The sequence below is a fragment of the Neoarius graeffei genome, chromosome 20 (assembly GCF_027579695.1).
Source record: "Neoarius graeffei isolate fNeoGra1 chromosome 20, fNeoGra1.pri, whole genome shotgun sequence".
In the NCBI taxonomy this organism is placed as follows: Eukaryota; Metazoa; Chordata; class Actinopteri; order Siluriformes; family Ariidae; genus Neoarius; species Neoarius graeffei.
The window spans coordinates 23,606,805-23,631,124 of NC_083588.1; the positions used below are offsets into that span (position 1 = coordinate 23,606,805).

At 40.1% G+C, this 24,320-nt stretch overlaps 1 protein-coding gene across 2 annotated transcripts in view; it reads right to left on the reverse strand.

Annotated features, from left to right (window-relative positions):
- Nucleotides 1–2,651: 2,651 nt before the first annotated feature.
- The window catches only part of LOC132868494 (uncharacterized), a 37,533-nt gene continuing 15,864 nt past the window's right edge, over nucleotides 2,652–24,320 (reverse strand). Inside the window, exons 5-10 of one of the 2 annotated variants that reach the window (XM_060901411.1) lie at nucleotides 24,194–24,247; nucleotides 24,006–24,084; nucleotides 19,448–19,580; nucleotides 13,459–13,557; nucleotides 12,645–12,832; nucleotides 2,652–3,032 (exon numbers count right to left, since the gene is read on the reverse strand). In XM_060901411.1, the coding sequence (XP_060757394.1) occupies nucleotides 2,880–3,032; nucleotides 12,645–12,832; nucleotides 13,459–13,557; nucleotides 19,448–19,580; nucleotides 24,006–24,084; nucleotides 24,194–24,247 (706 nt within the window). In that variant the 3' untranslated portion in view covers nucleotides 2,652–2,879. Of the gene's footprint in view, nucleotides 3,033–12,644; nucleotides 12,833–13,458; nucleotides 13,558–19,444; nucleotides 19,581–24,005; nucleotides 24,085–24,193; nucleotides 24,248–24,320 lie in introns of both variants that reach the window. The other variant, XM_060901410.1, reaches the window with a different exon arrangement.

Genomic DNA, 24,320 nt, shown 5'->3' on the forward strand with positions numbered 1-24,320 from the left:
CACATTACATTCATCTTGATTTATCACATGGTTACACTAGCAGTAGCAATGTTTATTTTCTCTCCCCATGACCCAAGTTCATCTATATGTTTATGGATTCCTTAACAGAGATTCTAAGTATCTTAAAAGTGGGCTGAACTTGTACCAGACAAAGCTGGATTTAAGAAGTTGAACTAAAGGGAGTTGATATTTGACTTCACATACTGTATCTGAAAATTGCTAGTCAAAGCATGTTTTGATCAGGTCATCCATATTCAACATTTTATATTCATTGTAATTAGTAGTAAGATAAATAATTTACAAAACTGTTTCACCTGGGGATCCTCCTGAGAACAGGTATATACGTATAGATGAAAGAGCTATAGGTAATGTGATAAGAATTAAATTTGCCTTATTGTTTCAAACATACAAATTATGTATAAAATAACTTTTTTTAAAATGTTCTTCACAAATTGACCAAGGACATGCTAAGCAATATGGTTTAATTTATAGTAAAACGTACTAAATGGATTATTTTAACAAATCAGAATGGAATTTGGCAGTCCTCAGTATGAGAGCCAAGAAGCAACGATAAAAAGCAGTGAGAAAACTGTGTCAAACACACATTCATTTATGCCTTTGAGACACATTATAAATCTTTGCTGGTGGCTTTATAGAATATCACTTTAAATTTATTATATCCTGTTTCATGAGCACATGCAATTACAAGCCATATGTCATAGACACACATCCTGTCTTTCCTTGATTTTAATCAAGGCTTGATGATACAAGGATGAGCAGGGTGGTTTAAGAGTGAGCTCATGCCCATGGAATGAGTATATTATCTGTTGTTTGTCCACTTTGTTGTGCTCTTTTGGTTTCCCCCTTTTCTTTGTGAGGGGTTGGAGGAGGCTCCCACCACTGCCATCTGTCCCCCCCACACTCCCATATGGATCAGCCTACTTTGATCTACAAGAGTCTGGTATAAATTAAGACTCTTACAAGTCCTCATAAAAGTCATGGACAGCATTGATCGCCCTGTGTACACTCCACAATGATGACAAATCAGACTTTCATTGTATCGCAAAGAGCAGGATGAGTCACGCTGTTGAGTTGGCAGCATGTTAAAAACTACTCTGTGCATAAATGTTCTGTAGTAGACATACAACAGTGCAGAAAACTAATGTGTCACTCATGGATCCTTTGTAACCAAGGAAACATTTAAAGATTGGTTCAGTGTGTCATACACATGCATGATTAGTTTGAACACAGAGCCTCTGTGGTGCTTGAAATACAGGATTAGATTAATGACAAAAAACATTCAGCGGGGGCGGCGCGGTGGTGTAGTGGTTAATGCTGTCGCCTCACAGCAATAAGGTCCAGGTTCGAGCCCCGTGGCCAACGAGGGCCTTTCTGTGCGGAGTTTGCATGTTCTCCCCGCATCCGCGTGGGTTTCCTCCGGGTGCTCCGGTTTCCCCCACAGTCCAAAGACATGCAGGTTAGGTTAACTGGTGACTCTAAATGGTTGTTTGTGTCCATGTGTCAGCCCTGTGATGACCTGGCGACTTGTCCAGGGTGCACCCCGCCTTTCACCCGTAGTCAGCTGGGATAGGCTCCAGCTTGCCTGCGACCCTGTAGAACAGGATAAAGTGGCTAGAGATAATGAGATGAGAACATTCAGCAGTTCTTCTCTGAGTGACTCGGCTGCTGGGAATCCCACAAAACAATTACTATACAACATGATCAGCTAATATTCATACTCCAACTGTGTCTGCAGATGTTGCCCAGTCTCATCTCTTATAACTGCTAAATATCTTCCAATGCCTTTATTCAATCAATACGACAATCATGTTTTATTTTTAAAAGTTTACAATTCTATTTTTAGGTCAATTGTAGAACAGGTATATATCCTCCCTATTCAAAAACAATGGGAAAAGATTTTGTACATAACTGTACATGCAATGCCTTTTCTAGCTACGTACAAACTAGCTTTAGGTACACAGCAAAATTAAAGATAAGGCTCACTGATAAAAACAGACTCTGAGTGATATAGAAACAGCATAAACTGTTCCGTTTCATGATTCACAAAGGGGAAAATTATTTTGCCAGATAGTCAGACAAAAGAAGCTACTTCCAATTCTGATGACAGAGCAGCAATGTGTTACTCAGAAAATGACAAAAAGCCTGATGAGATAACATCTAAATTGCTTTAATGATTTTTGATGTTCTCAATTAAACAATTGAATAGGATATTGGTGAGCATTGCTAAAGATAAATATTGGTTAATGTTAGATAGCGTTGACGATAGCAGTGCTTTCCAGACATGATGAGAATGCAGACACAGGCGGTTTCATTTGCCTACGCAGACAAAAACTCATAACAGCACTCTGATCTCTCAGACACACATGCGCACTTTTATAACTTTTGTCAAGGTGCAAATCAGGAAGGCAGACATGGCCTAACCTAATCTTCAAGCTAATTTGGAACATGGTGCTCTCTGGTGGTAAAAGCTCAGCAAAACGACTCATGAGACATAACCCACTACATTTATATTATCAATCTTCATGAAAGGCTTGAAATGTTAAAGCTGCTGGTAAGCCTCCAAGTCAACTGCTGCAGTGCAGCGATTTAAAATGTAGCAGGAGAAAGTCAGCCATTAATGACAGAGAAAAGCAAGTTGGCAGCTTTATTTCTGCTACATCCAAGCAGCTCCAGGATTTTGGCTCCCAATATATAGGCATTTGAGCAAACATCTGTCAAAACACACACACACACAAAAAAAAAAAAAATTCTGTTCATCTCCGGTTTAGGAGGACAGTACCCAAACAGTTACCAGGGGCCTACATCAGACCAGTTTCATCACATTGTCCATTTCATCAGAAAATTAATGTTATGTTTCTTTATGTTTGAGCTGAATCAATGTCCAAAACCAGGCTGGGAAACTGAGCGCCTCCTTCTCCCAGGAGCGAATACACACCACGTAGTACATGAGCACTGGGGCGCCCAGATGAGGACTCACAGGAGGTCAGATCTAGAAGTGCATCACACATGGCCTGTAGGAAGAAAAAAAAATGCAAACCGCTGTTATTCATGTAATGCCATTAAGCCAAATTGGACACATAAAATGTCTAGACTGAAGGCTTCCTTTGCGGCGCAAGAATAAATAAATAAAATTTAAAAACGAAATAAAAGGAGCGTCAATTAAAGTTTGTTCCAGGCACAACAGAAACTGTGTAAAAGAAAACTGCTGAAGGGCACTGCTAACTAAAGGGAAAAATGTGATGCAACTATTTTATAGAGGAGCCAAAGGGCTCTATGGTCTGTGGGCATGTAACCCATCAGTCAAAGCATTCTACACAGTCAGGGTAAACCAGTAATGAATTAGGTCCCCTTAGTGAATGTTCTATTGTAAAGGCCAACATTAATGGTGCAAACCTATTAAAAGGTTGCCTACCTGCTATCATAGATGCTGAATAAACAAACATGAACTGCACAGTCAGGCCTTTCAATTACATAATTTGGGCTACACCCTGCATTTCTGAATTTGGGCTTTTTCTGTCGTGATGCAGGGTAATTTGGGCTTTTCTGCACACGCATAGTGCTGTTTTCCCAGTGCTCTGTGTTTAAACCTGCTGCTGCTTTTTTAGCTACAAAGTTATGAATTTAAAAAAAAAAAAAAAACAACCTCTATGAATGTTATTTTTACCTTTATTGCAAAATGTCTACAGCATTAATCCCTCTTGATGTACAACCTCGATTCCAAAAAAGTTGGGACAAAGTACAAATTGTAAATAAAAATGGAATGCAATAATTTACAAATCTCAAAAACTGAGATTGTATTCACAATAGAACATAGACAACATATCAAATGTCGAAAGTGAGACATTTTGAAATTTCATGCCAAATATTGGCTCATTTGAAATTTCATGACAGCAACACATCTCAAAAAAGTTGGGACAGGGGCAATAAGAGGCTGGAAAAGTTAAAGGTACAAAAAAGGAACAGCTGGAGGACCAAATTGCAACTCATTAGGTCAATTGGCAATAGGTCATTAACATGACTGGCAGGACTGTGAAATAGAAATGACAAAATCCGAGGAAACAATTTTAGCAGGGGGTCTGGGGGGTTTCCTCCGGGTGCTCCGGTTTCCCCCACAGTCCAAAGACATGCAGGTTAGGTTAACTGGTGACTCTAAATTGACTGTAGGTGTGAATGTGAGTGTGAATGGTTGTCTGTGTCTATGTGTCAGCCCTGTGATGACCTGGCGACTTGTCCAGGGTGTACCCCGCCTTTCGCCCGTAGTCAGCTGGGATAGGCTCCAGCTTGCCTGCGACCCTGTAGAAGGATAAAGCGGCTAGAGATAATGAGATGAGATGATAGATTTGAAGCATCTCCTGAAAGCAAATATTTTCTCAACCATGCCATTTAATTTGAACTGTTATTATGTTGAAATAATACAATTTGAACTGATTTACCTTTTAACTGATAAGGGTTCACTTGAAGAATGAAAATATATCAATAACATACCTCATTGTAAATTCACTTATATTCTTGTATCAATTCATTGGGTACCATAATGTCTTTTCCAGGGGAGAAATTCTAGACTGACTATTAAATAATAGTCACTAATGTTCTTGTTTTTGAACTGATTCAATACCAAAATGTCTTTGTTCATGTTAGACAGATTCTAGTCAAAAACTATATACAACTATTTACAAGTCAATATTTATATTTATTTCCTTTTCTTTGTTAGCAGTTTCTTCAGCTTAGAAAGCCTACTCTTTTCTTTCTGACTTTCTATATGGCTTTTCCTTGCTCTTTTGGTCTCTCCTTCATTACATATTCATGATAACAATGAACATTATGAACAAAAACTACATAAATAATAAATGTGAACAAGATGGTCTACCTGGTAATCTATAGTTCAACAGCTTCAATTTCACCAATTCCGCATGTTTTTTTTCCTTTAACATGGTCAACCAAACGTGTTCTTCCACCAGAACCATACTTCACATCCTGATGGCACAAGATGCAGTAAGCTTTCCCTGGTTCTTTTATCTTCCGTATGTGCTCATGGAGATATTCATTACCGGCTTTAAACTCCAGCCATCGCCAATTCCATGGATTTTTGATGCCGTTTTCCTTGTCAATGTTTTTGACATCGTCGGTCTCACCGTCCTCCCTCTGAACGATGTCCCTCCGTGACGCGGACATACCACGAAATTCTCCTTTTCAAAACCGTTGATATCGAAAGCGTGTTTAAAGAGCACAATGGTAAAACGAAAAGAACACAAGATTCACGCCATGGTTTGTAAGCATGGCACAAATGCCGTAAACTGGTCTGTCATTGTCACAAAAGAAAAAAAAGATACCAAAAAAATTACAATGTCGTTACAGAAAGAACAATTTGCGGTAGGCTCTTTCCCAGACTCGCTGGCTCGGTGACACTCGCTGTATGAGACTACTAGCGGTCGGTAGACAACAACCCCTACCCCCCCAATTTGTTATTGCAAAATTAGATGATTTACTAAAATGATATTTTTGGCGGCCAAATTCGCGGAATTTTCACAGCCCTGGACTGGGTATAAAAAGAGCATCTTGGAGTGGCAGCAGCTCTCAGAAGTAAAAGATGGGAAGAGGATTACCAATCCCGCGCCGACAAATAGTGGAGCAATATCAGAAAGGAGTTCAACAGTGTAAAATTGCAAAGAGTTTGAACACATCATCATCATCTACAGTGCATAATATCATCAAAAGATTCAGAGAATCTGGAAGAATCTCTGTGCGCAAGGGTCAAGGCCAGAAAACCATACCGGGTGCCTGTGATCTTTGGGCCCTTAGACGGCACTGCATCACATACAAGCATGCTTCTGTATTGGAAATCACAAAATGGGCTCAGGAATATTTCCAGAGAACATTATCTGTGAACACAATTCACCGTGCCATCCGCCGTTGCCAGCTAAAACTCTATAGTTCAAAGAAGAAGCCGTATCTAAACATGATCCAGAAGCGCAGACGTCTTCTCTGGGCCAAGGTTCATTTAAAATGGACTGTGGCAAAGTGGAAAACTGTTCTGTGGTCAGACGAATCAAAATTTGAAGTTCTTTATGGAAATCAGGGACGCCGTGTCATTCGGACTAAAGAGGAGAAGGACGACCCAAGTTGTTATCAGCGCTCAGTTCAGAAGCCTGCATCTCTGATGGTATGGGGTTGCATTATTGCGTGTGGCATGGGCAGCTTACACATCTGGAAAGACACCATCAATGCTGAAAGGTATATCCAGGTTCTAGAGCAACATATGCTCCCATCCAGAAGACGTCTCTTTCAGGGAAGACCTTGCATTTTCCAACATGACAATGCCAAACCACATACTGCATCAATTACAGCATCATGGCTGCATAGAAGAAGGGTCCGGGTACTGAACTGGCCAGCCTGCAGTCCAGATCCTTCACCCATAGAAAACATTTGGCGCATCATAAAACGGAAGATACGACAAAAAAGACCTAAGACAGTTGAGCAATTAGAATCCTACATTAGACAAGAATGGGTTAAAAATTCCTATCCCTAAACTTGAGCAACTTGTCTCCTCAGTCCCCAGACGTTCACAGACTGTTGTAAAGAGAAAAGGGGATGTCTCACAGTGGTAAACATGGCCTTGTCCCAACTTTTTTGAGATGTGTTATGGTCATGAAATTTAAAATCACCTAATTTTTCTCTTTAAATTATACATTTTCTCAGTTTAATCATTTGATATATCATCTATGTTCTATTCTGAATAAAATATGGAATTTTGAAACTTCCACATCATTGCATTCCATTTTTATTTACAATTTGTACTTTGTCCCAACTTTTTTGGAATCGGGGTTGTACATAACAAAAATAATTAGAATACAGTTAGTACTTAAAAGATGTGTTGGGGCCTGAGGAAAGCCTGGAGGAAAGGAGCCTGTAAATGAAAAAGCAAGTTATGCACTGTTGCCATCAAAGAGACAAACCTGTAGCAGACCTGTGACACAAAAGGTTTTTCAGTCACATCACAAGAATTGGCAGTGCAATTCACAGTATGTAGTCAGGTAAAAGATCTTAGTTTAAATGAAAGGCCAGTGTCTATCATCAACAAGAGGACCAAGCTCCAAGTCACTGATTCCACCCACACTTACACAACTGTGTGTATTTAAGATGCAAGCTGTATCTTAAAATACACAGTTGTGTCCTGAATAGCTCTCTTTTATTCAGTCTTTTGCCTGATTTAAATCATATCAGAGGTATCAGAGAGCTATTGCAGTTGAGGTCAGATAATGTGGGATATAGGGCTATTTTTAGGTTTTTAAATGATACAGGAATTATTAGGAGAATTTAGCACAATAGGGTAGTAAACATTCTGGTTCACACTCCAGTCCAGAAGGTGGCGGTAATGCACCTAAAAGCTGTTTGCCAACCGCCATAAAACTATATAAAAGAAGGTTTACCTAATGTGGAAATCCCACTCTGGTCATTGGTATGAGAGTCTCACTCTTCCACGAAATCATGGCGTGCCGATCGCCGTTCATGAAACATGGGAATGGTGCGGATTTCGAGTCAATTACGAGAAATACATGCTAACTCTTGCTAATTTCAGTGTTTTTAAAGAAGAAAGTCAAGACATTGGGTTTTATGCAGCCACGTTTATTTAATCAACATTTCCGGGGTTTCCACTTTTGGGCGCATATTTTGGGCACTTGACCTTAATTTGGGCGCCTACAACGTTATCCGTCGCAAGTTTCATGTAATTGAAAGGCCTGACAGTGCTAGCTGTCCTTGTTTTCATCTGCAGTGCTGTGAGCTGTGCTAGTCTCTTATGGAATCTCTAAGGTTGTGCATTGTTATTTTTCATCCTTGCCCTCTAGAACCTTGTTTTCTTTGAAACATTACTTAAATGAAATTACATATTTCTGCTAGCAAAACATGCATCTTTGCATTTGAGTAAATGTCTTCATTAGCCAAACTACTGTTTAAATGATACATTTCCTCAACAATTTCTCAGTTAATAATTATATTCTAAACCACTGTTTTTAACTCGTTTTAACAAAAGCAGACCTTTCCATACCCATGATCTATACCAGACCTGGGCATTTTCCGGCCCGCGGGCCGCATCCGGCCCTTTGGTTCATTCTGACCGGCCCGCGTAAGGTTAATTAGAAATTACAAAATAAACGTATTTCTTAATTTTACCTCATGCATGGACTGAATGTGCATTGCTTTTATTTTGAAGTTGTGTTAAACAAAAACGCAATGCGCGCGACATGAACATGACATGAAATCCCATGAAACCTAATCCCGCGATAACTACTTCCGTAATTTGTCCAGACCAACCACAAACTTGTACGTCATCCTTCAAACGGTCCAGCCAATCACATAGTGTGACGTCACCAGCAGGCGCCGGAGCCCGAGCCAATCTGTAGATCTGATACCTACACCGAATAGACTGATGATCATCTGTCAGCTGTGCTTCGCATCTCCACCTCAGACATTCAACCTGACTTTGATGCACTCGTTAAAGACCAACAGAGACTAGATTTCTTTCACTGAACAAATAAAAAACACCAAATGAGGTGATTAGACTACAAATGTGGACATCATTATTATAATATGATGTATCTTGCTTGATATTTGGAGTAGAAAGACAATATTTTGATGTCTTTATTGTGTTTTGGGGTGAATGTGACTGAAGAAAAAAAAAAAGGTACAAACGTTCACATTTTGTTAACCATTGTTTTGGGAAATTTGATTGAATAAATGACATTTTTTGTAAGGCAACCTCGTTTTTTCCATACTCTTACCAGTCTTAGCAGCTTGTAAAAACAATGATATTTATTGCTTTATATAAAGAAATACAATTAATATTATGCAGAATTTAGTTCAGCCTTATGGTCCGGCCCTCCACAAAATTTTCTGTTTCTCATGTGGCCCTATGGAAAAAATAATTGCCCACCCCTGATCTATACCCAAGTTTTCTAGACTGATTTGACAGCAAGTTGATAGATACTGATCACTATGATTAAATTACTGTTGGCATTTTGTCCTTTATTAAAAGGATTTTTGAACGAAGTTAGACAGATTGATCAGTTAATCCAAAACCAGGCCTGAAATGATATGTATATGGTAATGGACTAGGATTTTAAAATAGGATTTAAAAAAAAAAAAAAAAAATCATCAAGTCTGACACTGTACATGTACCATATAATTCTTCCTTCATTTTCTTATTGCACTTGTATTCTTCATTTTTTTATATAGCTTAAATAAATCTGCATAAACGATTTTCTTAATTGAAACTTGTGTCAAACACACACACACAGGGTGTCTTGCAAAAGTATTCAACTTCCCCCCCCCCTTGGTGTTTGTCCTGTTTTGTTGCATTACAAGCTGGAATTAAAATGGATTTTTGGGATATTAGCACCATTTGATTTACACAACATACCTACTACTTTAAATGTGCAACTTGTTTTTAAGATTGATTAATTATTGATTTAATTATTGATTAACTGTTGTCATTTTGAACTGTTTCGCCATTTTGACAACACACGTTGAGTCAGCGGGAAACACTGAGTGACGTCATTGGAGTGAAATATCGGAAATTATTTTCCATACAGGGCACCTTTTCCATGGAATAAAAACATGCATTCTATTCCCTTCTAGCAGGTTTCATAGCATGCAATATTATGTCGTTTATCCTACATCACTCTACCCAATGGAGAATAAGCATTGAATATGGTTTACTATATTGCATGGTTGTCAAAACACGTCAAAAGTTGGAGACGTAAAACTTCCATGCTATCAAGCAACTGTGACAATTTGTAAACATCCATGGCCGCCAGGTTTGCTTCATTAAATACGGAAGATTTTGAGAGAATTTTGAAAGAGAAAGACGTGTTGAACACCCAAAGGAATGCGTATGTATAATAATATTGGCTGGCTTTTAGCTCAAGATTGCAGAACCAGACATACCAATCTATGCACCGTCTGGATTGACTACAAGAAAGCTTATGACTCGATGCCACACACATGGATCCTGGAATACTTGAAACTGTACATAAACAGGACTCTCAGAACCTTCATCAAGAACTCAAACGAGACTGTGGAAAACAACTCTAGAGGCCAACTTCAAGCCAATAACACAGGTCATCATCAAGGGCGGCATATGCCAAGGAGATGCCCTGTCCCCGCTGCTGTCCTGCATGCTTTCCTGAACCCCCTCAGCCAAGTCATCACCAAGAGTGGCTATGGATACAGATTATGAAATGGAGCAACCATCAGCTATTTCTTCTACATGGATGACAAAGCTGTATGCCAGGTTTGAGCAAGATATCGACTCACTGATCCACACCACCAGGATCTACAGCAACGACATCGGAATATCATTCGGACTAGATAAGTGTGCCCGGATGGTAACAAGGAGATGGTGCTACCAGATGGCATAAGAGGAGACATGGAAAACAGCTACAAGTACCTTGGAATCCCACAGGCAAACAGCAACCACAAAGAGGCCGCTAGGAAAGCAGCAACAGCCAAATAGCTATTGAGGGTAAGGCAAGTCCTGAGAAGTCAGCTGAATGGGAAGAACAAGGTCTGGACCATCAACACCTACACCCTGCCAGCCATCAGATACCCTGCTGGCATAATAAGCTGGCTGAAGGAGGAGATAGAGGCCACCGACATCAGGACAAGAAATCTCCTGACAATGCATGGAGGGTTTCACCCCAAGTCCAGCATTCTGAGGCTCTACGCTAAGAGGAACAAAGGAGGCCGAGGACTAATGAACATCAGAGCCACTATCCAGGATAAAACAACAAAGATCCACAAGTACATCAGGGAAATGGCCCCGAATAATGAAGTGCTTCGTGAATACCTCAGGCAGCAGAAACCCAAGAAGGAAGTGCAAGAGGAACAATCATGGAAAGACAAACCACTGTATGGGATGTACCACTGGCAGATAAAAGAAGTGGCTGAAATTGAAAAATCCTACCAGTGGCTGGATAAAACTGGACTGGAACACAGCACAAAGGCACTAATCATAGCTGCACAGGAACAGGCCCTAAGCACAAGATCGACAGGGGCCAGGGTCGACCACATGAGGCAGGACCCCAGGTGCAGACTGTGCAGAGATGCCCCTGAGACAACCCAGCACATAACACCAGGGTGTAAGATACTAGCAGGAAGAGCGTACATGGAACGCCATAACCAAGTGGCTGTATACTGTACAGAAACATTTGTGTCGAGTATGAACTGGAAGTCCCAAGGTCAAAGTGGGACACACCTCCAAAGGTGGTTGAGAATAGGGATGTTCCGATCCGATCACGTGATCGGAAATCGGGCCCGATCACATGGTTTCAGACTCGATCGGAATCGGGCATTGCCTCCCGATCAGGGATCGGATATATATATATCTATATAATATATTCTCATTTTTAACACATCAATAGCTATGCGTTGGCACACAGTGAGACCAGACCTCTTGTCTCAACACAGCAACATCAACGCGTGCGGCATGACATCACTTTGTAGCGGAGACGCTATTGGTTATTGGCTGCCTGTTGCTGGCAAAGTTGAACACGGAAGCAGTTCGAAGCGGAAAGCAAAGCATGAGATCATTTTTTTTTTCGTTGGATGACAAAAGAAACGGGCTCAAACCTGAAAGGGTAGAAATGCTTGTTTTCATCAAGAAAAACGTTCATTTCCTTAATTGAAATTACTGTACACTACTGTGAGATGCGTTCTTAAAAGCAAATTACCGGCACTGTGGCACTTTATTTTTTTTATTTGTTTACATTCCTGCCAGGTATTTTAAGGTTATTTTTTTAATTTGTTATTTATTGTTCAAACTGCCTCACGTAAGTACTCTATTTGCTAACGGAGTTGTTGGATGTTAAAATAAGGTATTAAATAAAAAATGAGGAACATCCTGGATCCGTTTCTTTCCTCGTCTTTATTTTTTATGGATTATAAGAAGTATCGGATCGGGACTCGGTATCGGCAGATACTCAAAATCAAATGATCGGTATCGGATCGGAGGGCAAAAAAACCTGATCGGGACATCCCTAGTTGAGAATGACCAAGCTAAGATCCTGTGGGACTTCCAGATACAGACAGACAAACAGATAATGGCTAACCAACCGGACATGGTAGTGGTGGACAAATGGGAGATTAAGGCTATGGTGATAGATGTGGCAATACCAGGTGACAATGACAGCAGGAAAAAGGAACTTGAGAAGCATCAAGGGCTGAAAGAAGAGCTAGAAAAGATGTGGAAGATGAAGACAACAGTGGTCCCCATGGCGATAGGAGCCCTCGCTGCAGTGACCCCCAAACTGGGAGAGTGGCTCCAACAGATCCCAGGAACATCAGAGATCTCTGTCCAGAAAAGTGCAGTCCCAGGAACAGCAAAGATACTGTGCAGGACTCTCAAATTCCCAGGCCTTTGGTAGAAGACCCGAGCTTATGGGGAAAAAAAGACCGCCTGAAGGAGGGGCAAGTAGGGAATTTTTATATTATATATAATATGAAACCCAAACTCTATTAATGTCTGTTATTTGGCTTATCTGCTGAAGATCACCTAATGAATAAGTCAGTGAGTCAGTAAAAAAGGCTGTGGTTCAGGATTTTGAGGTTTGAGAAATATAAGCTCTGACCTGGTGCATGCGGATCTCCAGCTTCAACTGAGCCACGTGTCGTCTCAGATTATACAGATCTTCCAGCTCACCTTCGCTGCTATAGGCCAGTATAGGGGGTATGCAAGGTTGCTCCGAGTCGCACCACTCAAACTTGCTGCGTAATGGACACAATGCCCCGTGCCACCATGCCATCTTCCTCTCCCAATCTGAAGGAAACCATTTATTTAAAAAAAGCAAGAATATTACAATAAAACCACATTCAGGATGATGCCAATCCAACAGCTGTGCTTTTGTCACTGCTTATTTTTTCTTTACTTCACCTGTTGCAGTTTTAATTTGTTTGTAATATTAAATTTACACCATGTTGCCAGTTTAATTCAGTTCCTCTACCTTGTATCTCAGCTACCACTGTATTCAGTAAAACTACCATAAATACACTTCATAGGTATACTACAACTGGCTGTTGACTGCAAAGAGATGTTGCTTTGGATACTAGTCAGCTCTGTTTCCCCATCCATGAATGGAAAGAGATCACTTTAGGGCCAGTTTTATCAACACGCACACCTTATTGGTCCACTGAGATGTACAGTTAAAGTACAGCTCATCTATGGCCAAGGTTCCATGCAAATATTTTTACCAATCTGAACTAATTAATTTTGAAAACAAGAAGGGTTTTTATGGATCCTAAACCATACTCTCTGTAGACAATCATGTTACCCTGATCCAAAAAGTTAGTGAATTGAACACACAGAGATTGGATTAGTTACTGAGCTATGCCAGTGGAAAAGCTGTATTTATTTGTGTCCCTCATCAGGCAGGCTTCATCAAGTACCTTTTTTGAGGCGATCAGCTTCCTTCTTGACCTGCACCATCATTTTCTCAAGGCCTGCCAACATTAGCAGAGATTCATATTCCTTCTCTGTTGATGGTTCTGGGGACAGACACACACACCAGGATATTCCCACACGCAGCTTAACTAGGGCAGTGAGTTTCCATTCAGACAATACTGACTTGCCTTTTAAAAGTTGCCAGAACAGAAACCACATTATTACAGTGGTGTTCAAGTAAGTGGGAGCATTAGATCAATTCTCTGTTGAAGAAGCTGCCTGAAAGCTTTATTTCCACATTACTCCCTCTTTTCTCATGGCTCATATCTCAGTCTCTCCTCCTACACCCTTCTGCTACAATCTCTTGCAGACTCATTTATTTATATTTATATATATTACACACACACACACACACACACACACACACACACACACACAGCGGGGCAAAAAAGTATTTAGTCAGCCACCAATTGTGCAAGTTCTCCCACTTAAAAAGATGAGAGGACTGTAATTTTCATCACTCAACAATGAGAGACAGAATGGGGGGGGAAAGAATCCAGGAAATCACATTGTAGGATTTTTAATGAATTAATTGGTAAATTCCTCAGTAAAATAAGTATTTGGTCACCTACAAACAGGCAAGATTTCTGGCTCTCACAGACCTGTAACAACTTCTTTAAGAGGCTCCTCTGTCCTCCACTCGTTACCTGTATTAACGGCACCTGTTTGAACTCATTATCAGTATAAAAGACACCTGTCCACAACCTCAAACAGTCACACTCCAAACTCCACTATGGCCAAGACCAAAGAGCTGTCAAAGGACACCAGAAACAAAATTGTAGACCTGCACCAGGCTGGGAAGACTGAATCTGCAATAGGTAAGCAGCTTGGTGTGAAGAAATCAACTGTGGGAGCAATTATTAGAAAATGGAAGACGTACAAGACCACTGATAATCTCCCTCAATCTGGGGCTCCACGCAAGATCTCACCCCGTGGGGTCAAAATGATCACAAGAACAGTGAGCAAAAATCCCAGAACCACACGGGGGGACCTAGTGAATGACCTGCAGAGAGCTGGGACCAAAGTAACAAAGGCTACCATCAGTAACACACTACGCCGCCAGGGACTCAAATCCTGCAGTGCCAGACGTGTCCCCCTGCTTAAGCCAGTACATGTCCAGGCCAGTCTGAAGTTTGCTAGAGAGCATTTGGATGATCCAGAAGAGGATTGGGAGAATGTCATATGGTCAGGTGAAACCAAAATAGAACTTTTTGGTAAAAACTCAACTTGTTGTGTTTGGAGAAGAAAGAATGCTGAGTTGCATCCAAAGAACACCATACCTACTGTGAAGCATGGGGCTGGAAACATCATGCTTTGGGGCTGTTTTTCTGCAAAGGGACCAGGACGACTGATCCGTGTAAAGGAAAGAATGAATGGGGCCATGTATCGTGAGATTTTGAGTGAAAACCTCCTTCCATCAGCAAAGGCATTGAAGATGAAACATGGCTGGGTCTTTCAGCATGACAATGATCCCAAACACACCACCCGGGCAACGAAGGAGTGGCTTCGTAAGAAGCATTTCAAGGTCCTGGAGTGGTCTAGCCAGTCTCCAGATCTCAACCCCATAGAAAATCTTTGGAGGAAGTTGAAAGTCCGTGTTGCCCAGCGACAGCCCCAAAACATCACTGCTCTAGAGGAGCTCTGCATGGAGGAATGGGCCAAAATACCAGCAACAGTGTGTGAAAACCTTGTGAAGACTTACAGAAAACGTTTGACCTCTGTCATTGCCAACAAAGGGTATATAACAAAGTATTGAGATGAACTTTTGTTATTGACCAAATACTTATTTTCCACCATAATTTGCAAATAAATTCTTTAAAAATCAGACAATGTGATTTTCTGGATTTTTTTTTCCTCATTTTGTCTCTCATAATTGAAGTGTACCTATGATAAATTACAGGCCTCTCTCATCTTTTTAAGTGGGAGAACTTGCACAATTGGTGACTGACTAAATACTTTTTTGCCCCACTGTATGTATGTATGTATGTATGTATATTATACACACACACACACACACACACACACACACATATATATATATATATAAAAAAAAGGGCTGTAACGATATGCGTATCGAAATCGCGATATGCAGAGCCACGATCCATATCGCGATACAAGAAGGCAGAATCGCGGTACACCCTTTCAAACTTCTCCTCAGCCCAAAAACAGAGGCGCTTCCAAACTTCAATTTATGAATACTTTACTTTTTATTTAAATTACATTTTAAACTTACTTAAATTACTTTTATTTTTTTATATCTATATGTAAGTCGTTTTTTTCGCCGACCTGCGACAATCTTCTGCGAGTCACGCAACGTCCACACTCGCCACTGGCAGAGCATTCATTTCTTTTAAGCGGTCGCCATTCTCTTTGCGACGCGTGGAGTGGTGAATCTGTAAACAAGCAGCTCACTGGCTGGCTAGGTGTGCCACAAGCCAATCACAATCACTTGACCGAAAAGGCATGCAGTCAGGGCTCGAAATTAACTTTTTTTCTTTGTGTCCCCCAGTGGTCCCGAATTCTGTGTTGTATTGTCCTGAATGGAAGCAATAGTGTCCCCATTTTTTTCCTCTCTGAAATAACCAGTGGTTAATATTATCATATGAAGTTACTATTATATTTGTAACTATGCGATTTTGAACCCTTTATATCATTTTTACAATAAATCACAAGACACAAGCGACACATGTCCTATACATCATCTACTTCAAAATTACAGTTATTGCATTTTCAGTTTATTAAACTTTGGCGATCTCACTGTATGAATAGATACCCGTTTATTTAAAGGGGCCAACTAGCTCATTCAGAAAATGTTTCAACTCCCTACATCTGCAGTACACTTTAGTTGAAAATAAGACCCCTTTTATGTTCATTTCATCTACTTATACCTTGAATATCTGTTGGCACTTATAAGGCCAACTTATAATTTTCACCATTACCGTTATCCATTTTTATGAATTTTCCGTTATCCATTTTTATGAATTTTCCGTTATCCATTTTTATGAACTTTCCGTTATCCATTTTTAAGAACTTTCCGTTATCCATTTTATGAACTTTCGCTGCTGAAGCGTGGGTGCAAATGTTAGCAACATCAACATAGTGCCAGGTCCTAGCCTAGTTGTGCTGCTGACTGACTAAACTTTCTGAACTAGAAAGACACCAAGAAAACTCACTTCTGTTGAACGGTATCTTCCGTCAGTATCATCCACATCATTCCTGTTGTATTTTATAACGTGTCTAACAGTGTTCATTAAGTTCATTCAGTTGCTAGCGTTGCCTGCAGACCAGGCGATGACACTTTGGATCCTGAAGGTCCCGGAGACGTTATGTCTGGGCTTTCAGTTTCTTCCCCGCGGTCGGTCCGCTTCAACCACTTAAGCATTTTTGTTCTGGCAAGAGTCGGCGCAGCGTGTGCGCTAGCAATTCCATTCCAAGTCCATATAATGCGGACACCGGCCGAAGATTCTAGAACAGAATGCGCTGCTCTGTAGCCTACGGATGCAGGTGCATCGAAAGTGTAGCTACTATGTATTTTTCGCTGTTAATGTTTTAAAATTAAAATTGACAAATTAGGTGAATGTCTACGTATGTGTTACGGCTTTGTAAATAATATTAATGTAGAACATTTTTTCTAGATCTATTTTTTCCCATTGTCCCAGGATTGTCCCAGATATGATAATTTTGTGTCCCGATGACATTTTTTATGGTCCCCGGGACGTCGGGACACCGTTAGTTTCGATCGCTGCATGCAGTGTTGCCAGATTGGGCAGGTTTAGGTGCTTTTTGGCTGGTTTTGAACATATTTTGGGGTGGAAAATGTTAGCAATATCTGGCAACACTGAAGGCATATCTGCTTGGGCGGAAGCCTTCTGCGGCAGTTACATTTTGACACGCGAGCAATGTTTCACCATAAAAATTCCGTAATTTCCATCCGTTTTCCGCGATCACAGAAAATCATTGGCCCTATGAGAGTGAGACAGTGAAAGAGCCACCCCCCAAAAAAAAAATCTTAACGGATTTACACGATTTGGAAAAATGACTTTCAGAACCGAAAAAAAACAGAGCTTCCGGCTCAACAGTATTATTTTGAGAAATAAAACAATCTGTGGATATACATTTGTTCATTTTTGCATACATATTACTCATTCTCTGCATTGGTCTGAATTATTTGTTATTAAATAGTTAATGTAAGTAAGTAAATGTTAATAAGTCAAATTTACTACTTTAAAAAAAACATTTAAAAAAAAATTGTGGGCGTATCGAATCGTGGGTCAAAAAATCGCGATTCAAATCATGAGTTGGGTGTATCGTTACAGCCCTAATATATATATATATATATATATATATATATATATATATATATATATATATATATATATATATATACACACACACACACACACACACGCACACACGTAGGTACAGCCGTCTCATCTTTTAGAACTACAGATCCCATCAACCAACTTCCGCGATGACCTACGTCACGCCTGGGCGGGATTACCTACGTCACATCCTCCCTGAAGCCATAAGTGGCTCAACCACACTTCCGTCTTCCTCTTTTGGCGTTGTGAACTCATCACGCAGACACAAAGAGACATCCTGCTCATCAGAACATCCAAAATAAAGATGCCTTTCTTGCAAGAAAAGAAGATTCAGCGCGCTTTCGTATACCACTGGCCACGGTAATACTACTCAAGTGCGCCGTTTCACTCATTTTGAGTTACAACCGGTTTTTATTTGTTCATTATAAGTAACGTTACGACTGCAGCCCAAAGCAGTTAATTAAAAGTTAGAAGCAACCGGATTCCTTCTGACTTAATCGCTGTGCACATTGTTTGATCAGAGACTTGTCCTCATGAACGATGAAGTTCAGACCAAGAAATTCTCTGCGCTTTCACGGAAGCCTCCACGACCTCTGTGAACTCCAGAAGTTCCGGAACACCTCTGCATTCTTGCATAGAAGCAAGATACTGGAAGTAAGACTGGCATTTTGGGCAAAACTAGTCTTAGGAATTAGCTTTATGAAGTAGTGTGAATTTAAACTCAGAAACTGTTTAATTGTGCACACTATAGACACTCAGAGTGTTAAATTGAGTATCATTGTTCTATGTGTCCTCTCAATTGTTAATAGATAGGCTGTTGCATGCTTTTTGCCATCCTTTCTAACACCTTTAATTCCATTATTACACATATTTTGACCTCATCAAGATTTCAGTGGATTTAGTAATGTTATAAGCTAGTGGGTTAGCTAGCAACCAAGGCTAATCCCTTTTGTCTCAAGCCACATGCTAATTCTTTGTCTCCACCACGAGGTGGGATCTCCACCTTCCCCCCACATCTCAGATAACATTCCAACCCCTGATACACACCCACACACAGACACCCCCACATATATCACTGTTTATGCTTACACACACACACACACACATATATATATATATATATATATATATTTTGCTTGACCATATTGAATGTATTCAATTGCTATTACCCAATTTTATCATTGTTATAATAAATTCAATTTCTGTTAAACTGCGAGTCTGTTTGCTACTATATACTGGAAGTCACACAATCTAAAAGACCTCCAAATTGCCTTTATCCAAGGTGTATATGAGTGCTATTGGCTGTCTATGTAGTATGGTAAGTAATACATTATTGCTGCATTGGTAGTGATCATAATAATTTGAAATATACCATAATTTAGCTGTTTGGTAATTTATTATTAAACAACAAATTTAAAGGTATTATTTAATGAGACTGATTTAATGAGATTGATCACTCAAGGCCAATTGCACCCACACATACATACATACATACATACATACATATATGTGTATATATATATATATATATATATATATATATATATATATATATATATATACACACACACACACACACATTATATATAAAGTTATTTTAGTAACCTACTACCTGGACTCCATCCCAGTTGGTGGCTTTGGAGCTGAGCAGTATAGCAGTGAGTCAGGTTAAGTCCGAGCTGTGTAAGGCCACCTAGTTCTGCTTCCATGGCTGCTATGTGGACAGAAGCCCATTCTGGGGGAAACTGGCACATTGAGGTTAAGGAGCCAGAACATACTGTTCAAAATAACCACAGTGATGTGCATGACCAATAGTTGGACTGAATATGCGAAAGGTAAAAAGAAAATGTGCCATAACACTTCAAATAATTTAACATTAGAAGCATGTTATTAGTTAGATGAGGCAAATGGAGAAACTTGAATGAAAAACATCTTAAAAACAAAATAGCCCTGTAAAATTGCATAATATGAACTGTTCAAAGTAGACACTGATTCATTAGTGTTAATATGTTATAAATGAACTTAATTGCAACGCAATTCCTGTGGATACACACTTAAAGCAGATAATTTAAATCGGTCACAATATAAAGGAATCATAGCCCACCTTATGTTCAAGCATATAAGGAGGACTAGATGTTTCAGTCCCTTTAAGAATTTGTTTCCTACTCAAGTACTTGCTGAAATCTTGATTAGCCCACTGACAGGATGCACATAATGCCACACAAGCATGCCCACATATTACCAGAACCATACAGACATCACCCAGTAAGGTGGACACCACCTCTTCTGAGAGGTTTAATTGATTTAAGTCCACTACATCTCCAGAGGGGTCAACAAAGCAACTCAGGTGCACCCCATCTGCAATGGACTATCCAGTGGTCATTTTGGGGCCCTATTAATGTCCTTCCTTTTCACCCATAACCACTGGCTGCTTCATTCAGCTGCCTCTGTCCCTGGCCTTGGACTCCCAGTGTCGTTTTTGTGGATTTAGCCACAAATCCTCAACAGTCAACCACCACAAACACCTGTACTTTCTATCCTTTCGACCTGGCAAACAGAGACAAGCTCCACATAAGAGACCACCTTCGAAGTGCTTAGAATGTGCTTTCTGGTTAGGGCAGACTAAGCAGGCAGAGGGGAACCATCAGGGCCTTCTAGGCTTTCAGAGAAGGCCCAAGCACACCAGCATTTCAAATGTTATATTTAAATTTATTTCATTATTTTCTTTCATAATTTCATTCTAAATCATTCTCTTCTAATTCTAACTTGGCCTCATCTATCAAATTTGCTTCAGAAATGAAAGGGTTACTGTCCTGAAAACATTAAAATAGAGTTAGCCAATTAGATTTTTGTTTGTTGTCTCTAGGCAGAGAAGCGTTTAGAGCTGTCTTACTCATTGGTTAGAACTTCATTGCTGGGGCAGACGGCTATGGCAGTGTATGTTTATGTAGGAAGTGACAGATGAATTAACCAATCAGATTTTGAGTTATAGTGGGCGGGATCAAAAATTTATCACCCTAGGCCTTCCTGAAGGCCAATGCGAGCTTAACCACAAGTCAGCGCAGCAATGAAGTTACCTTCCAGGCAGTGCAGTGTTAATCAGTAGTGTTAGCGAAAGCAGTTAAGCCAGTGCTATGGAGAGCAAGTAGCACAGGCTAACGACCAAGAAACTAAGATTTCTGTCTTCAGACTCCTCTTCCACACACATGTACCAAAGGTCAAATTTCATATGAATAATTTTGTGAACTTCCCCAAATCCCTCTACTGTAATACAGTGGGGCAAAAAAAGCATTTAGTCAGTCACCAACTGTGCAAGTTCTCCCACTTAAAAAGATGAGAGGCGCCTGTAATTTTCATCATAGGTATACCTCAACTATGAGAGACAAAATGAGAAAAAAAAATCCAGAAAATCACAGTGTCTGATTTTTAAAGAATTTATTTGCAAATTATGGTGGAAAATAAGTATTTGGTCAATAACAAAAGTTCATCTCAATACTTTGTTATATACCCTTTGTTGGCAATGACAGAGGTCAAACGTTTTCTGTAAGTCTTCACAAGGTTTTCACACACTGTTGCTGGTATTTTGGCCCATTCCTCCATGCAGATCTCCTCTAGAGCAGTGATGTTTTGGGGCTGTCGCTGGGCAACACGGACTTTCAACTTCCTCCAAAGATTTTCTATGGGGTTGAGATCTGGAGACTGGCTAGGCCACTCCAGGACCTTGAAATGCTTCTTACAAAGCCACTCCTTCGTTGCCCGGGCGGTGTGTTTGGGATCATTGTCATGCTGAAAGACCCAGCCACGTTTCATCTTCAATGCCCTTGCTGATGGAAGGAGGTTTTCACTCAAAATCTCACGATACATGGCCCCATTCATTCTTTCCTTTACACGGATCAGTCGTCCTGGTCCCTTTGCAGAAAAACAGCCCCAAAGCATGATGTTTCCACCCCCATGCTTCACAGTAGGTATGGTGTTCTTTGGACGCAACACCATTTCTCCTCCAAACACAACAAGTTGAGTTTTTACCAAAAAGTTCTATTTTGGTTTCATCTGACCATATGACATTCTCCCAATCCTCTTCTGGATCATCCAAATGCTCTCTAGCAAACTTCAGATGGGCTTGGACATGTACTGGCTTAAGCAGGGGGACACGTCTGGCACTGCAGGATTTGAGTCCCTGGCGGCGTAGTGTGTTACTGATGGTAGCCTTTGTTACTTTGGTCCCAGCTCTCTGCAGGCTATTCACTAGTTCCCCCCGTGTGGTTCTGGGATTTTTGCTCACCGTTCTTGTGATCATTTTGACCCCACGGGGTGAGATCTTGCGTGGAGCCCCAGATCGAGGGAGATTATCAGTGGTTTTGTATGTCTTCCATTTTCTAATAATTGCTCCCACAGTTGATTTCTTCACACCAAGCTGCTTACCTATTGCAGATTCAGTCTTCCCAGCCTGGTGCAGGTCTACAATTTTGTTTCTGGTGTCCTTTGATAGCTCTTTGGTCTTGGCCATAGTGGAGTTTGGAGTGTGACTGTTTGAGGTTGTGGACAGGTGTCTTTTATACTGATAACGAGTTCAAACAGGTGCCATTAATACAGGTAACGAGTGGTGGACAGAGGAGCCTCTTAAAGAAGTTGTTACAGGTCTGTGAGAGCCAGAAATCTTGCTTGTTTGTAGGTGACCAAATACTTATTTTACCGAGGAATTTACCTCTCATCTTTTTAAGTGGGAGAACTTGCACAATTGGTGGCTGACTAAATACTTTTTTGCCCCACTGTATATGTTAAATTGCTGGGTTCCATTAATGGTTCCACTATTGTTTCTGATGGGATGTTGGTGTAACACACCTGTAGACATTATAGTGCTTGGGAAGTCTGGAAAGGGGTAAGCTGGCGACGTGAATCCTGCATGGACAATATTCATTAATATACTACATAAAGATGATTTATTTATTTATATATTTTTTATGTAATGTTTTGACACACAGCCGCTGTTCATATTGGATCAAATATGTAAATTATCATTGTAAAATTGTGTGAAAAGTTGAGTGTTTATCTGAATAGCCATTTGGCTGGGTGTTAACTGGTGTATTATGTGGTCAGGATGCCAGAATTCTTTCCCGTCTCCGTGTGTTGGTAGCCCAGTTATTCATTGTTTTCCAGGTATGTTTGCCTGACTATGTTAAGAAAAGTCTTAAGCACTGTCAAATATTTTATTCATTACTGTATGGTTTATTTCATTTATTGTACATTGTAAACTACGCTATATGATGTGCACGACTATTAGAGTCTGTTTTATCTCACAGTGTCGTGTACCCAGCCTACTGAACAGTATGTAGCCGACAATATGTAAAATTAAAAAAAAAAAAAAAATTATTGTACTTGGGATGTCTGGAATGGGGGATGCCAGAATTCTTCTCCCTAGATGTCTGGAATGGGGGATGCCAGAATTCTTCTCCCTATCTATAAGTGCTGATAGCCCAGTCATTCATTGCCCAGAATAAATGCCCAGAATAAATGCCGACCGATCTTCACCTCCTCTGCATTATCTATTAGCCACACAGAGACTTCCAGTTATTATAGAGTATCTGACCAGTTATAGTCAGTTACACACACTCGCCCCAGTATTTTTCACCCAGACTTAAGTATTTACTTCTCTATGTGATTTACTTAGGTACTTTTAAAATCAACATCGACAACTACACACAATGGAGCCACCTGGCACCCTACCGCTAATCCCTTGCAAAATCCTTTGCCCTGCTACTTTTTTGCTGTGTCTGGCCAAGTTTTGGCTGAGCTGAAGTCCCAGCTCCAATAGTAATGGTTCGTCACTGTAAACAGGTAGTGAATATCAAATGCTGCTGATTTTTTTAATAAACCTCAAACCTAGCCCAGAGGTACAATATGTTAGATCCTTATTTTAAGATACAATACCTTTGTGCTTATAGTGGTTTATACCACAGAGCTGTTGAATTCTTGATTTCTACACATCAATTTAGTGGGTGTCTTTGAATCAAGATGTTTATTTCACCAGAAGCACAATTTAGCTGCTTGACAATGTTAGCATCTGCTTGATGAGGCCTTACCTTAAATAAATGGTGTCTGAAGAAGAATAAAAAAAAAAAAACCCAAATCCTTGGCTAATTCTTCTTCTTTAGCCAATTCTGAAAGGATACAGTATTAATAAGTCTCTTCTTAAAGTGGTCTCTCTCTGGTACAGGTTTAGAATGTCTGGTCAAAACTTTATTCCACAGTCTGGTAATGGAGACACAATTAGCAAATTAGCTTATTCAAATGAAGCTCACAGACAATACATGACATAAGATGCCATTTCTTGTTTCAGATCTCTCTCACACACACTAACTTGTTCTTTTTGGCCTGCTGTGCTTGCCACTGTGGTAAGGAAGGAGAGGGCACCCTACAACACAAAGCATATAATGTTCAGAAAATTTAAATAAGGAGTTGTGGCTAATGCTAAACAGTAAAGGTTA